Source organism: Xiphias gladius, chromosome 11 (genome assembly GCF_016859285.1).
Source record: "Xiphias gladius isolate SHS-SW01 ecotype Sanya breed wild chromosome 11, ASM1685928v1, whole genome shotgun sequence".
Classification (NCBI taxonomy): Eukaryota; Metazoa; Chordata; class Actinopteri; order Istiophoriformes; family Xiphiidae; genus Xiphias; species Xiphias gladius.
Window position 1 is genome coordinate 9,886,787 of NC_053410.1, and position 13,779 is coordinate 9,900,565.

Below are 13,779 nucleotides of genomic sequence, written 5' to 3' on the forward strand. Positions count from 1 at the left end.
GGTTCTATGTTTATTCATTCATTTATATATTTATAACAATGCAATGTGCTGTGCCCATGAAAGTTGAGTCATGCTATGTGCGCGCTGTCAAATGCTCTGCATAAGAGAGATGCAGTGTGTGGTCCTACACAGGCCAGTATGGTTATAAAATCAAACAAGCATCTTCCAGACTGCATAGACATGAATTAGACATTCAGTTCAAACGTTGTCTTTGGTACAACAAAAAAGTCAGTATTGTTGAACTCATGCCAGTCATCTATGCCCCCCATCCTAAATTTGGTAAGATGGTGATAAATATGTCCAAAGAGTTTTGTTTTTGTGTCTTACTTAATGAGGTTTTCATGAGCTGCATATAATTTTCTCAGAATTTCCTGTTCTTCTTAGTTGTTCATTAATTTTTTTTACGTGGTACTTGTAATAATATTGGTGTACAGTTTCCTAACATTTCTTCAAATTTCAAAGACTTTTTTCATGCCTTTACAATTAATATTATACCAAAAAATTTTATCAAACCAAATATAACATCATCTTACCAAAGAAAGGCACCACTATGTTCTCTTGTTTTTGCCCTTATGTCTGTCTCCTGTGTACACCCCGCTACCACAGCATGAGACCAAACATCTTCCTGGCAGTGGGGGAAGATACAGCCCAGCATCGGAGGTGGTACTATGAGCTGGTTGTGGATCATGTCAACCCCTTCCTCACATCTGAGCCCACCCACTTGCGTGTTGGCTGGGCTTGCACTGAGGGCTACCACCCCAGGCCCACAGGAGGAGAGGGCTGGGGGGGCAACGGGGTGGGAGACGACCTCTGCTCCTATGGCTTTGATGGGCTTCACCTCTGGTCAGGTGAGGATGAGATCAAACAAAAAATACAGGATTCAGTGTACAGTATAAGTACTACTGGGGAACTCGCGCAATGATAAACGATTGTATGTATAATCAAATTTAAATTTTGTTCAGTTTTCTCAGGGTGCACAATAGTAAGCTGTCACTGGCTTTTTACTGATCTTTAACTTAGCGTAGATAGAAGATAGAATGGCAAATCACTTCCACAGCACATGTTTAAAAGAAAAACAGGGAATGATACATGACCTATCGTACAGTTTTGATTTTTATTCTGTAATCTTCTATACACTTGAGTATATTAGTCCACATATTCCAGGGTACTTTTTGAGAGAGACATCAGTATCTAGATATGTTACAAAAGGGTACAAATTCAGATTAAAAATCCACTTTCTTGCATTTAATTTAGTGCCATAAAAGGCATATGTGGGATATTTACCATGTCAATATATAAAATAAAATGGATGCTCAATAAAATTAATGCTCTTTAATTTGCCTGTAGGGAACAATGACTGTATATAAATATATACTGTATATATATTTATAAAATGTCATTGGATTAGAAAAACTTGAAATCTCAGCAGTCACCGAAATAACAGCAGTGACTGCCACTGTTCAGCAATGTGTAATTATCCAGAGAGAGCCAGTAACATATTCCTGTTTGTTCCTCAAGCCTGCAGAGAGAGAGATTGGGAGTGATGATAATAAATCAGCAGCAGCAGCAGTAATTCTTGCAGTGATTGTACTGCAGCAGCAATGTGTTTGATTTTTACAAAGATTTGTTTATGCCCCATTAAGATTCAATTCAGAAAACAGGAAAACGTGAAAATGAACAGGCTTACTGCCTTTTAGTTTTGTCCAGTATGGGGAAACAGCACTGGTTATAAAGCAGACTGATTCCATATTGGTAATTTAGAATTGATCTGATTTAATAATATCCTCTCATGTTATACTGGAATGAAAATACAGTCACAAAGTCATAGGCCAGCAGTGGGCCCAGAAGGCTGTCCCAAAAATGTAGGTCGCCATAATGTAATCCTAAACTGTTACAATATACGGGTGCTTACATGGATTATATACATATACATGCATTTTATTGTACTTTAATTGTAGGGAGCATGGTAAACCTTTCAATCTTAATAAAGTGTTGCTACACTTAAATGCTTTTCCTTTTGAGTTGAGGACAAACTACGAACAAACAACAAAAAAAGAAATCTGTACATTTTGAATCATAGGCTGTGTGGGCCGCAGAGTGAGCTCTCCCTTCCCTCACCTACTGAAAAATGATGATGTGGTCAGCTGCTGTCTTGACGTCAGTGCTCCCTGCATCTCTTTCCGGGTCAACGGTCTACCTGTGCAGGGCATGTTGGAGAACTTCAGTGCTGACGGACTTCTTTATCCTGTAGTCAGCTTCTCTGCTGGAGTCAGGTCAGTAATGGAGACATGCTTGTGTTTAACCGTTCTACAGGGGTGTCTTTTGGTTTCTCTTGGGTTACTTTTGACCTAACATGCTGTATTCAATGCTATTTGTAATTTGTTCAAGGAGGCTGTATGCATTTTTGTCTGAGTTTATGTTTTTGTCTCTATAAGGACGTCAGTACTTATAGTAAATGCCTGCCTCGTCCTATTTTTGGACACCAGGGTTCGTTTTCTGTTTGGGGGAAGACATGGAGAGTTCCGCTTCCTACCGCCACCAGGTTTTGCTCCATGCTCTGAGGCGCTGCTCCCGAGAGTCAAGCTGAAGGTAGAGCCCTGTCAGACATACATCTTGGATCATGGAGAAGGGAAACAAGAGCTCATCGGCCCCTTAGTACCTGTCAATCCAGTTACCTTCACTCCCACACCAGTTGACATTAGCAAGGTAAAAATCAGCAATCAAGTCAAACAGATTTTATTTTATTTTATATTAGAAAAAATGAATTGTCAATTTATTTTTCATTTAGAGATTTCAGATATAAAAGATCAACCATACTTATATTCAATTTGTAGGTGATCCCTGTGCTGAAATATACCAATTTACGCATATTACTCTCATAGGTGGTACTGCCCTCACAACTTGAGGACATCCGAGAAAAAATGGCTGAAAATATCCATGAACTCTGGGTAATGGACAAGACTGATCTTGGATGGACACATGGACCTGTAAGAAAAAAGAAGCACATCATTTAACTACTGGCATTATTTAATCATTGCATATATCAAATAATGAATTATTTAAAACAGCTTTAGTATGTAAGAATTAAAAAGGAACTTGACTAACCTAACTTACTTCAGTGTTGCTTGCAATTTGAAAACTCTTAGCTTTTGTCAAACAGGTGAGAGATGAGATTAAGAGGCAGGATCCATGTCTGGTGGAGTTCTCCAAGCTGCCAGAGCAGGAGAGGAACCAAAACCTTCAGGTGGCTCAGGACACCCTCAGGTGAGGTCTATTACCTGTACCATACAATAGATTGTATAGACTTTAGTCTATTGGTTGAACAAATTACATTTGTTGAACAAAATTTTCACTTTAAACCAATGAATAATCAGCATTTTTTTGTTTGGGCTTGTTTTTGTGATTGGTGAATGTTTGTTTATTTTTGCACTGGAGGACTCTCCTTGCTCTTGGCTTCTACATCTGTTTGACTGATGACCGTGCTGCAGAGAAAGTCAAATACATGAGACTAGCCACCAAGTATGTAAATGTTTAATATTATGTTTAATTGCATTTTGTTTTGAACCCTTGCACATGGGAAAATTTAGTGTGTGTGTGGGGGGGGGTATATTCATGAATACTGTAAAAGCACAACTACATCATAGCCACTCATTTCACAACTTTGTGAAATGAGTGTGACTTTGTGACTCATTTCACAATAACTTTTAAATGTCATTTCCAATCTTGTCTCTTGTCACGCTCGTGTCCATTTTTTTAAATTCTCTTTCTCAGGTATGAGCAGCCCAGTGGCTATAGACCTGCCCCAGTAGACTTGAGCAGGGTTTATCTAAGCCCAGTCTATGAGGAAGTGATTAACTTGCTGGCAGAGAATGATCACAACGTATGGGCCAGAGAGCGCATCAAGCTGGGATGGACCTACGGAGCCCAACAGGTTTATGTTCTGTGCTGTACCACTGCATTGATTTTGGACATAATATTGAATTTGGCCTTAATCAGTACTAGTCTTCAAGTATTTTCAAATATAGTGAAGAATATAGTGTATGAAAAAGTATTCCCTGTACATAGTCTTTCAACCACAACACAGAAATGCATATATTATCAGCATGTTCTGTCATCACATACATTGATGCTGTTCCCCGACAAATATAGTTACCCATTTTTGCTCTTTGCATCTGTCTTATTAGGATGTGAAAGTGAAGCGGAGCCCGTACCTTGTGCCTTACAACCTTCTGGATGAAAGGAGTAGGAGAGTGGGCAGGGAGAGTGTGAGAGAGGCCGTCTGTACCTTGCTGGCCTACGGTTACAGCTTGGAGCCCCTCAACCAGGAGCGGAGTAGGTCTCAAGGCCCTGTTATCAGTCTTATCAGTTATAGCTCTGTTCATTTCCACTTTTATTTATTGTAACCAGTATAAGATAATAAATGTAAGGTTAATTAAGATGCAGCTCTTTGTTATCAAATAAAACTAATGCCAAGTATCAGTTGCACCATTTTACAGAATATTAACAATACTGCAATATTCGTCGGCATTGTATTGCAAAGATACACTCTATTTAATGGGACTTGATGGCAGATCAGTTATTATTTTGACACATAATTATTTTTTCTCTATTTCTTGGGTTTACAGCCATGTCATCAAACGCGTGTCTCTTCTCTACTGAGAAGTGTAGAGTGTTCAGACCAGATAAATCATACGCTGTGACCCAGGGGAAGTGGTATTTTGAGTTTGAAATACTGACAACAGGGCCAATGAGAGTGGGCTGGGCTAGACCGGGCTGTACCCCTGATAAAGAGCTCGGCTCAGATGACCAGGCATATGTCTTTGATGGATTTGAGGTGAGATATTCAAAGTTCTGAATACGACCACATGGCCAGTGTTGTTGTGTATTGAAAAACATGGCTTTATTTCCCACAGTTCTTAGACATTTCTTGATTTTACTCATGCAGTCTACAGAATTACAGTAATATTGGATCTAATAAAAAGTCAAAATCAGCTACCACAGGATGTTTTGGAGAGCAGATAGAGACGGAACTGTGGCCCTATTTACATCTGTAATATAACAGTCTAATGAGAGAAATTGAAATTAAACAATAAAAGTCCAACGGAATAGTTAACTTCATAATCTAAGTTGCATGTCCATGCCATATCATCTGAATTCAACTTGATGTTGACACAGCTAGTCACAATTACAGCAAAGCTGTATGTATAACCCTGATTAAACAGTGGTTGCAATCAAACTGTTTCAGTTTTTGCTGGACTATTTCCACATTATTTAAAATCAGTACACAAAAATCATTGTGTTATTCACCGTTATGTAACATGAGGGATGTAAAAAAACCAAAGTGGAGCACAGCTGAGTCTGATGATCCTGCTAGCTCATCTTATCTCATTCTGAACTGTGATGGTTCTTTGACTTGTATCTTTTTTGTGTAAATTGTCTTTCTATTGCTTTCAGGGTCAGTGGTACCATCAGGGTGGTGAACCCCTGGGACGTCCGTGGCAGAGAGGCAATGTGGTGGGTTGCTTGGTGGACATGGCTGAATGCACCATGGTTATCACACTCAATGGAGAGGTGCTGTTTAATGACAGAGGATCAGAGCTGGCTGCCAAGGACTTTGATATCAGAGACGGTATGAAAGAGGTTTAGACTTTCTACAGTGTATTGTACACACCCGATACTGTATTTTAAACTGAAAGATAATAAATCAAAACAATGATTTTTAAGTACAGTCCCTTTCTTGAAAAAGTCCAACATATTTCAGAGACATAATAAATATATTTATATATTTATCAGATTGAAAATTTTTTCATCTTGTCTCTCCCCATATTTCCCAGGCCTCTTGCCTGTGGTCAGTGTTGGGGTGAACCAGGTGGGGAGAATTAATCTGGGCCGCCAAGTGGACTCTCTGCAGTACTTCACTGTGTGTGGCCTGCAGGAGGGCTATGAGCCATTTGCTGTCAACATGGCCAGAGATCCATCCCTTTGGATGAGTTGGAAACAGCCTCAGTTTACCTCCATACTACCTGATGATAACAATTTACAGGTTAGTTTATACAGTTTATAGGCTTTCTTTTATCTAGTAGTTTGGTTAATATGTATTTTGTGCAGTATTTCAATAAAGGCTTTTGGGGGACCCAGGTTTGCTCATAGCCCTGTTTCACTGACAACACTGATCCTGAAAATCTTGTTCAAATCTTATTCAAGGTCACTAAAATCAGTGGCTCAACGGATTCCTCATCCAGCCTGAGGGTCTCTCAGCGATTGTTTGCACACCACGGTGGAGGCAGTGAGATGGGCTTTTACCGGCTCAGCATGTCTATTGAATGTGCTGCTATCCTCACTAGCCCTGCAGGGGGCGTACTTCCAGTGGCCTCCAACACTCTCTCTCCAGGTTCAGATGATATTACATAATTTCATATACAGTATGCTGTAAGGTAGCCACAGAGAACTCGACAAGCATTCAAAAAGGACTTGCTTGGTTTGCCACACAAAACGACATCGTCACTGATGCAACATGTACAAACACGGACCTACTACAAGATGAAAATTTAATGAAATAATTTGTTCGTGAGATCTTGATAGCTTGCGGTCATCCAAATTACTGATATTCTACCATTATCACTTTGATAAATTGTTCCCTTTAAGATCCCCAGGGCCTTGCTTTAATTAATTCCCATTGTTCTTTTTAGGAAGGAAAGAGCAGGAGGAGGTGGACTCTGACTTTGAAATGCTGATGAAGTCAGCCCACAGCTTTGCTGGCTCAAGAGATGAGCTCAACCACAAGGATCATAACCAAGACAAAACATCAAGATTGAAACAACGGTAGGTTTTGAAAAAACAAAAATTAGGAAAATGTCTAATGAAATGCGTATAATTTGGAATATAGAAGTGTAAGCGTAAAAGCACATATTTGGTTCAGTAGTGTTAATTTAGTTAGCATAATAATGTATGTATGTATGTTGTTTTTCCATTTTTGTCTGCCATGCTATCAAAATGACAAAAGTATCGTTGTGAAAGAAGTTGCTCCAAATGAAACGAGACAGAAATAGAAGAAATGAAGATTGTGAAAGGAAACAAATATAGCATACAGACTCTCTGTCTCCCCACAATCATGATGAATCTGCAAAGTTCATTGTGCTGTGTGCTAATTAATGTGTGCTTCTGTTCTGTAAGGTTCATGCTGAAGAGGACTAAACCAGACCTAGTCAGCAGCATCTCATCTGCACGGCTTCTCGAAGATGTTGTAGTTGACAAAGATAACTATGATCACCTTATCCAGAGCTCCAGGGTAAGGCTTTGATTTTCTCATTATTTCATCAAATCATAGCCAGAAAACCGCAGAACATACAAAAAAAATCAGCATAAATAAGAAAACCAAATGTTTTTGTACTGTTAGTTCTAAATTGCTTTGAAATACTTAGAAATAATGACACAAACGACTCAATGTATTTGGGCACTCAACTGCCTCAGAATGCACTAAAATTAAACATTTTGCTGCTGGATGGATGAAAAGTACAGTAGCTACCAGCCACAATTTAAAAAAAACAAAAAAAAAAAAAAAAAACGTGGAATGCAAATACCAAATGAAGACACCAGCTGACCTCTCTGTTTCAGTATTACTACTCAGTGAGAGTTCTTCCAGGCCAGGAGCCGTTTAACGTGTGGGTAGGCTGGGTGACCTCTGACTTTCATCAATATGAGATGACATTTGACACTGACTATGTCAACACCGTGACTGTCACCCTCGGAGACGACAGCGGCAAAGTCCAGGAAAGGTCAGTGTGCACCAGGAAAGTTATATTTTCCATATGTGTGACTTTTCCAAGACCTTAAATAATTGCAGTCAGAGATGTTGTTGGTTGTTACCATGATTATGCTTCTCACACCATACAGTATTACCGAAGAACTTTAATATTGTATTCCATTGTGCCAGAAATTAGGAACAGACTGATAATAGAACATATCCCTGTCCTTTTGCACAGCGTGAAGCGGTGTAACTGTTACATGGTGTGTGCTGGAGAAGCAACAGGCCTGTCTCAGAGTCGAAGAAGTTCAGGGCTGGAAATCGGCTGTTTGATTGACAGTGCCACTGGGCTGCTGACCTTTACCTCCAGTGGAGTGGAGATGGCCACCTTCTACCAAGTAGGTGACACAGGAAGCTATCTGATTGGTTCACATATATATGTTTATATGTTTTTTAATGTAATATGTTTACATTAATCTAAACTTGATATAAATTAAACCTCATAGTGGGGGTATGTATGTCACACTTGGGAAAATAACTTTTTTAAGTAATGATGGTGAATAATATTTAACATGTTGCATTGCATCTTGAAACTGAGGTACTGGTGTTTCACCACTAATTAGGTGGAAGCCAGTACAAAGCTGTTCCCTGCTGTTTTTGTCAAGCCCACCACCAGCATCATGTTTCAGTTTGAACTGGGACATGTTAAGGTAAAGGGAGTTTTCATTATTAATCATGTCAAAGACATTAGAACAACATTGTATTTTCATCCTTGTCTGTTTGTTAGCACGATACATAAAAAGCAACATATTTAAGAACTTTGGGCAAATTTTTGTGGTCAAATTAGATCAGTAATTAATTAGGTTAATTAGAGTTCAGTGTCAAGAGGTTTCTGCTCAGTGGATTATCTTTTTCAGTCTGCTTTTCAATCAATGTTTTACAGTTTTTTATATTGTGTATATATGTTTGGTGGACTGTTACACCATTATTTGTATTTGTCTTTCTCTTGATCCAGAATGTGATGCCGCTGTCAGCAGGTTTGCTTCGCAGCCAAAGAAGAAATGCCACTCCTCAGTGTCCTCCAAGGTTTCAGGTCCAGCATCTCAGCCCTGTTTCATGGACCAGAGTACCAGACCATGCATTAAAGGTGTTGGTAGATCGGCCAGATGAGTGCCATGGCTGGAGAGTCCAATGCTCTGATCCCCTGCTAGTCATGACCCTTCAGATCCCTGATGAAAACAGGTTAAAGAGCAGGAATAAATATCTGTTTTTGGAATTGGTCTTGCAATTGCGAGTTATAAACTGGAGCTTTAATTTGTTCTTGTTCTTGGCAACAACACTGAAACTGACCACATCTTTACTTTTTGATGACATATACGTCTAGGTGTGTTGACATTTTGGAGCTGTCTGAACTTGATGACCTCTTGACCTTTCACCGCCACACCCTCCTCCTCTACTGCTCTTTATGCACCCTTGGAAACACCAGAGTTTGCCATGCCCTCTGCAGTCACGTTGACCAGTCCCAGCTCCTTCATGCCATTCAGAATCCCCACCTCCCTGGCCCACTCCGCTCTGCATTTTACCAGCTACTTACTCAGGTGATTGCTTGTTGGAGTTCATGTTTGCCTTTGGATTGCATTTATTGACAACAGGATAAGGAAACTTCTGAGAGTAATTAAATTCATTTTCTTTGTGTTGTTCTTTAGGTTCACCTCTCCAGCCACACCACAGCATGTCTCATGATGAACCATGAATACATAGTGCCTATGACAGACCAGACCAAAGAAATCACCCTTTATCCCAGCTCTGCTAATGGGGGGAGTGGTCAACCTCCAGAGGCCAATCCCAGCACGAGTCTTAGCACATCCCTTAAACCACGGATGCACTTTTCATCTCCTTGTTTTGTCAGGAGTGACGGGATAGAAGCAGATGGTGCAGTTGAAATAGCCTGCACAGACAGCCCAGAAATCCCTCTGGACATATTGAAGAAACTGACTGTAGAGATGCTGACTGCAGGGGTGTTGGCTGCGGGTCAGGGTGTGAGGGATCCTGTAGGAGGCAGCATTGAGCTTCTGCTGGTTCCCCTAATTAGGCTGTTCTATACGCTGCTGGTAATGGGGGTGTTTAGGGGTGAGGATCTGGGCAAAGTTCTGAGACTGATAGACCCAGGAGTCTTCTCCATAGATGCTGAAACCGCTGAAGAGAGAGAGCAAGAGGAGGAGGAGGAGGAGGAGGAGGAGGATGATGATGATGATGATGATGATGATGATGATGATGATGATGATGATGATGATGATGATGAAGAGGAAAGGAAAGAGGGCAACAAAAAGGAAAATGACACTCCTAAACAAGGACTTCTTCAAATGAAGCTTCCAGAAGCTGTCAAACTTGAGGTGAGCAAACAAGCAGACTTTTTTGACATGTTTGTCTGTCGTTTCCTCCAATTGGATGTAATTTTGGATTAGCTTCAGATGTTGTGTTGTTATACTCATATAAGCAGTTTAAAATGACTCATAAAAAAAGATTTAATACATTTCTTTCTTCAGCTCTGCCATTTGCTGTCTTACCTGTGCGACAGCCAGGTGCGCCACAGGGTAGAAGCTGCGGTTGCCTTCTCTGACAACTTTGCTGGTCAACTGCAAGAGAACCAACGCTTTCGCTACAACCAGGTCATGCAGGCACTCAACATGTCTGCCGCCCTAACTGCCCGCAAGACCAAGGAGTTCCGCTCACCTCCACAGGACCAGGTAGAATGGGCTGAAATCAAATTAGAAATGTTAAGGGAGGGTTAAGGTTTAAAAAAAAAAAAAGATATAAAGAAATGCTGGGTCTAGAGGCATTGTTAGGACCTTGAAACATTGGGGGCTTAGCCCAGCCCAGAAATCTTTATATTTTCACCTGGTGATTTCACCATTTTCAAGTTATTTTAGAGTGAAACGAATATAAGATGTCAGACGCTGTGCGCTATCAAAAGGTTCCAGTCAGGTGTGTAGGCTGGCTTTCACAACATGAATCAAATTTAAAGGAAATGTGTGCAATATGAGTTCTCATTCAACTTCGTTATTTTTATATTTGGCAGCAGGAACCAAAACCCTAAGAAAAAATCATAGCCTCGACATTGATGAAGCACTTATATGCTAGATTGTGTACTGCCAATGCTTTGTTCAATTTTAAAAATTGACCAAACCTGGCCTAAAAGCTTTTGCTTCGATTGTGTGACAAGGGCTCCTTTTGAACTGTGACAAACTGTTTTAACTCTCTGTCTGTCGGGTACTCTCCTCCTGTGTAACCGCTGCACTTTCTCTCTTTCTCTCTCTCTCTCTTTCTCTCTGGCGCTCACACATATTACACGCGTGCAAAGTAGTGTGAATTAGATCTGCAGCTTGAATGACACACGAAGGACCCAAACTAGTGTTTTTGATCGACATATTATATTCGAGGACTTTAATGCATGATCAAAATGAAAGAGTAATAGATCTTTATTTTTTTATTAACTTTAATTTTTCTTAAAAAAAAAAAAAATTATAAAAGAGTTTAAAAATTTTGAGGGACAGTGCTACTCATAAAACATTCTGGGCTGTAGCCACTGACCCCCAGGCCTAAGGACGCCACTGGCTGGGTCATCACAGTGCACAATATAACTGTGGCATTTATTAAAATATGGTCTATACTGTCTATGTCCCCTCTCTATTTGTCTTTAGATCAACATGCTGCTGAGCTTCAGAGAAGATGAGCAGCTGGAGAACTGTCCATGTCCAGTGGAACTCCAACAGCTCCTAAAACACTTCCATAACCTCCTCAACAGACACTGTGGTCAGAACACTGTTTGTCTTTGAGAGATTCGTTATTAATCTTCATTGAGCCAGGAAACTATGAAAAAGCTCTGAGTAGGCACTTACCATGATGACCACAGAGGAAATCTCATTTTATTTTGCTGTAATTGTGCAGGCATTGAATTGGACAGTGACTCAGAGGTTGAAGAGGATGCTGAGATGTCTGTAAAAGATCGACTACTTAGTCTAGTGGCGAGAGTCTGTGGGCTGAGGAAGAAACCCATAGCAGTAGTCGAGTGTAGACCGCAGAGTGCCAGTAAGTAAATCTATGGTTTGAAAGCCATTTCTTTCTCTCCCTTTGAACAATCTTGTGCTCTCCATAATAACTGCATTTAATCACTTTTGCATCCCTTATTAATTGACCTGTACATTGGATCATGCAACATTTGTTTTGGGTTCAGAAGAGTTTGGTGAAAGTGAATGTGTGAAATGAGAATACCAAGTATTAACCTCCCATCAGAGTTATGTAGAATTCGGTCAGTGGCACATCTATTGTAGCAGGCCCAATAAAACCTGTCGGATTACTACCTAAAGATGTCACATAAAAACAGATAAATAAATAACATGATGTATCCAGTCTTTCCTCCATAAAGCACAGCTGGCCCTGCTTTTTTTTTTTTTTTTTTAAACAAGGTTGGTAGTATTAAACTCCTGTACTTTATCAGTTTTCTTCTGCTGGTACTTCTTCAGAGTCCCTCAAAAAGCTGATATCTGAGACAATGGTGCGCTGGGCCCAAGAGAGTGAGATGGAGGATCCTGAACTGGTTAGAGCTGTCTTCTCATTGCTGTACCGCCAGTATCAGGGCCTTGGGGGCCAAATGGCAGGACCACTCTGCAGAGCCTATACGATCAGCCAGGCTTCCGTGGAGGACACCATGACACTCCTGTCCTCCCTGGGCCAAATCCGCTCGCTCCTTAGTGTCCGCATGGGGAAAGAAGAGGAGAGGCTGATGATCAGAAGACTAGGGTACAGGGAAATTTGCAATGCCGCATGGGGTCTCTTCTTTTGAGACCTCTTGATTATTGTTATCTTCTTAGTATTGATTCATTTCTAACATGCATGTACCATCATATCCCCTGTGGTGTGAAAAGTATTCTTACAGTTTTTGTCGTTATTTTTTATTTTTATGTACAGAGACATCATGAATAATAAAATTTTCTACCAACACCCCAACCTAATGAGGGCATTGGGGATGCACGAGACCGTGATGGAGGTGATGGTCAATGTTCTAGGAGAAGGGGAATCAAAGGTGAGAGAGAAATTAAAATTTGTAGTGATATATGGAAAAAGTGTCTAACCAAAGAAGCAGGCCATCAACTGTCTGAGTCCTTTCATTAGTTGTTTATATGAACAGTATTGGTATTCCATAGGCAATACACCAACACTCAGAGCTAATATATCGGGTTCTGGCTGATATACATCATTAACTGGGCAATACTCCATTCAGTACGGTTAAGTTTTTAGTCCTTTTAGACACGAATGTCCTTGACTGACTGACTGACTGAATGGTAAACTTATACCATTGGTCTACCGAATACCACGTGACTAGATGTTGACGTTTCCACATTGGCTTTTGCTCTTTCAAAATGAATAGACGCAAACAGTTTCTATTGTGTCATCAGGGAGACATTTACACGCAGCGTTGCCTTTGTGGCTAGATTTACCGAATTTTCACACCCCTTTAGTGACTTCTCTTCCCAAAAGCACCTAGTGAAAACTTTAGCGACTTTTTGGACAAACCTTAGCTACTTTCTGAAGAAGAGATTTGCCAGGAAGAAGAAGAGGGCTTTCCCTCCACAGGCACACCTCTCCTTCACTTGACCACACGGCAGCTGACACACACATGAATGAGCTTCCAATTTCTTTCTGAGTGATCGTTTTACAAGAAAATATAGCCGAAACCACAGCACAGCTGTTGCCTTTAACTTATGTGTATGGTGATTTTGTTAGAACACGTCGCCGGTGACTGCCGGTTAACATGTAGTCTTAATGAGCCCCGTCACAGTCACAATTTATTACTTGTTCCGTTGCGTGAAAAACAAACAGAAAAACATGTAAATGAGAACAGCTTTATTGGGAATTTGACTATATTAGATTACTGTATATGTGAACACAGAGAGCAGGAGAGGAGCAAACAGCTAAAGGGTGGTCCAGTCATAAACTAGGTTTTGACCTGGTCATGTTGTTGTCTTTTTGATTTT

General features: G+C 40.4%; 1 protein-coding gene across 8 annotated transcripts in view; it reads left to right on the top strand.

Annotated features, from left to right (window-relative positions):
* The window catches only part of ryr2b (ryanodine receptor 2b (cardiac)), a 67,990-nt gene that overhangs the window by 11,997 nt on the left and 42,214 nt on the right, over window positions 1–13,779 (top strand). For all 8 annotated transcript variants that reach the window (XM_040139088.1, XM_040139083.1, XM_040139087.1 and 5 more), the window contains exons 18-42: window positions 607–848; window positions 2,081–2,273; window positions 2,487–2,706; window positions 2,883–2,987; window positions 3,161–3,264; window positions 3,436–3,519; window positions 3,772–3,931; window positions 4,185–4,332; window positions 4,626–4,834; window positions 5,455–5,629; window positions 5,835–6,043; window positions 6,205–6,391; window positions 6,690–6,822; window positions 7,174–7,288; window positions 7,615–7,775; window positions 7,983–8,142; window positions 8,368–8,454; window positions 8,760–8,986; window positions 9,129–9,342; window positions 9,451–10,137; window positions 10,291–10,491; window positions 11,446–11,557; window positions 11,693–11,833; window positions 12,268–12,544; window positions 12,713–12,827. In XM_040139088.1, coding sequence (XP_039995022.1) covers window positions 607–848; window positions 2,081–2,273; window positions 2,487–2,706; window positions 2,883–2,987; window positions 3,161–3,264; window positions 3,436–3,519; window positions 3,772–3,931; window positions 4,185–4,332; window positions 4,626–4,834; window positions 5,455–5,629; window positions 5,835–6,043; window positions 6,205–6,391; window positions 6,690–6,822; window positions 7,174–7,288; window positions 7,615–7,775; window positions 7,983–8,142; window positions 8,368–8,454; window positions 8,760–8,986; window positions 9,129–9,342; window positions 9,451–10,137; window positions 10,291–10,491; window positions 11,446–11,557; window positions 11,693–11,833; window positions 12,268–12,544; window positions 12,713–12,827 — 4,666 coding nt within the window. The remainder of the gene's footprint in view (window positions 1–606; window positions 849–2,080; window positions 2,274–2,486; window positions 2,707–2,882; window positions 2,988–3,160; window positions 3,265–3,435; window positions 3,520–3,771; window positions 3,932–4,184; window positions 4,333–4,625; window positions 4,835–5,454; window positions 5,630–5,834; window positions 6,044–6,204; window positions 6,392–6,689; window positions 6,823–7,173; window positions 7,289–7,614; window positions 7,776–7,982; window positions 8,143–8,367; window positions 8,455–8,759; window positions 8,987–9,128; window positions 9,343–9,450; window positions 10,138–10,290; window positions 10,492–11,445; window positions 11,558–11,692; window positions 11,834–12,267; window positions 12,545–12,712; window positions 12,828–13,779) is intronic.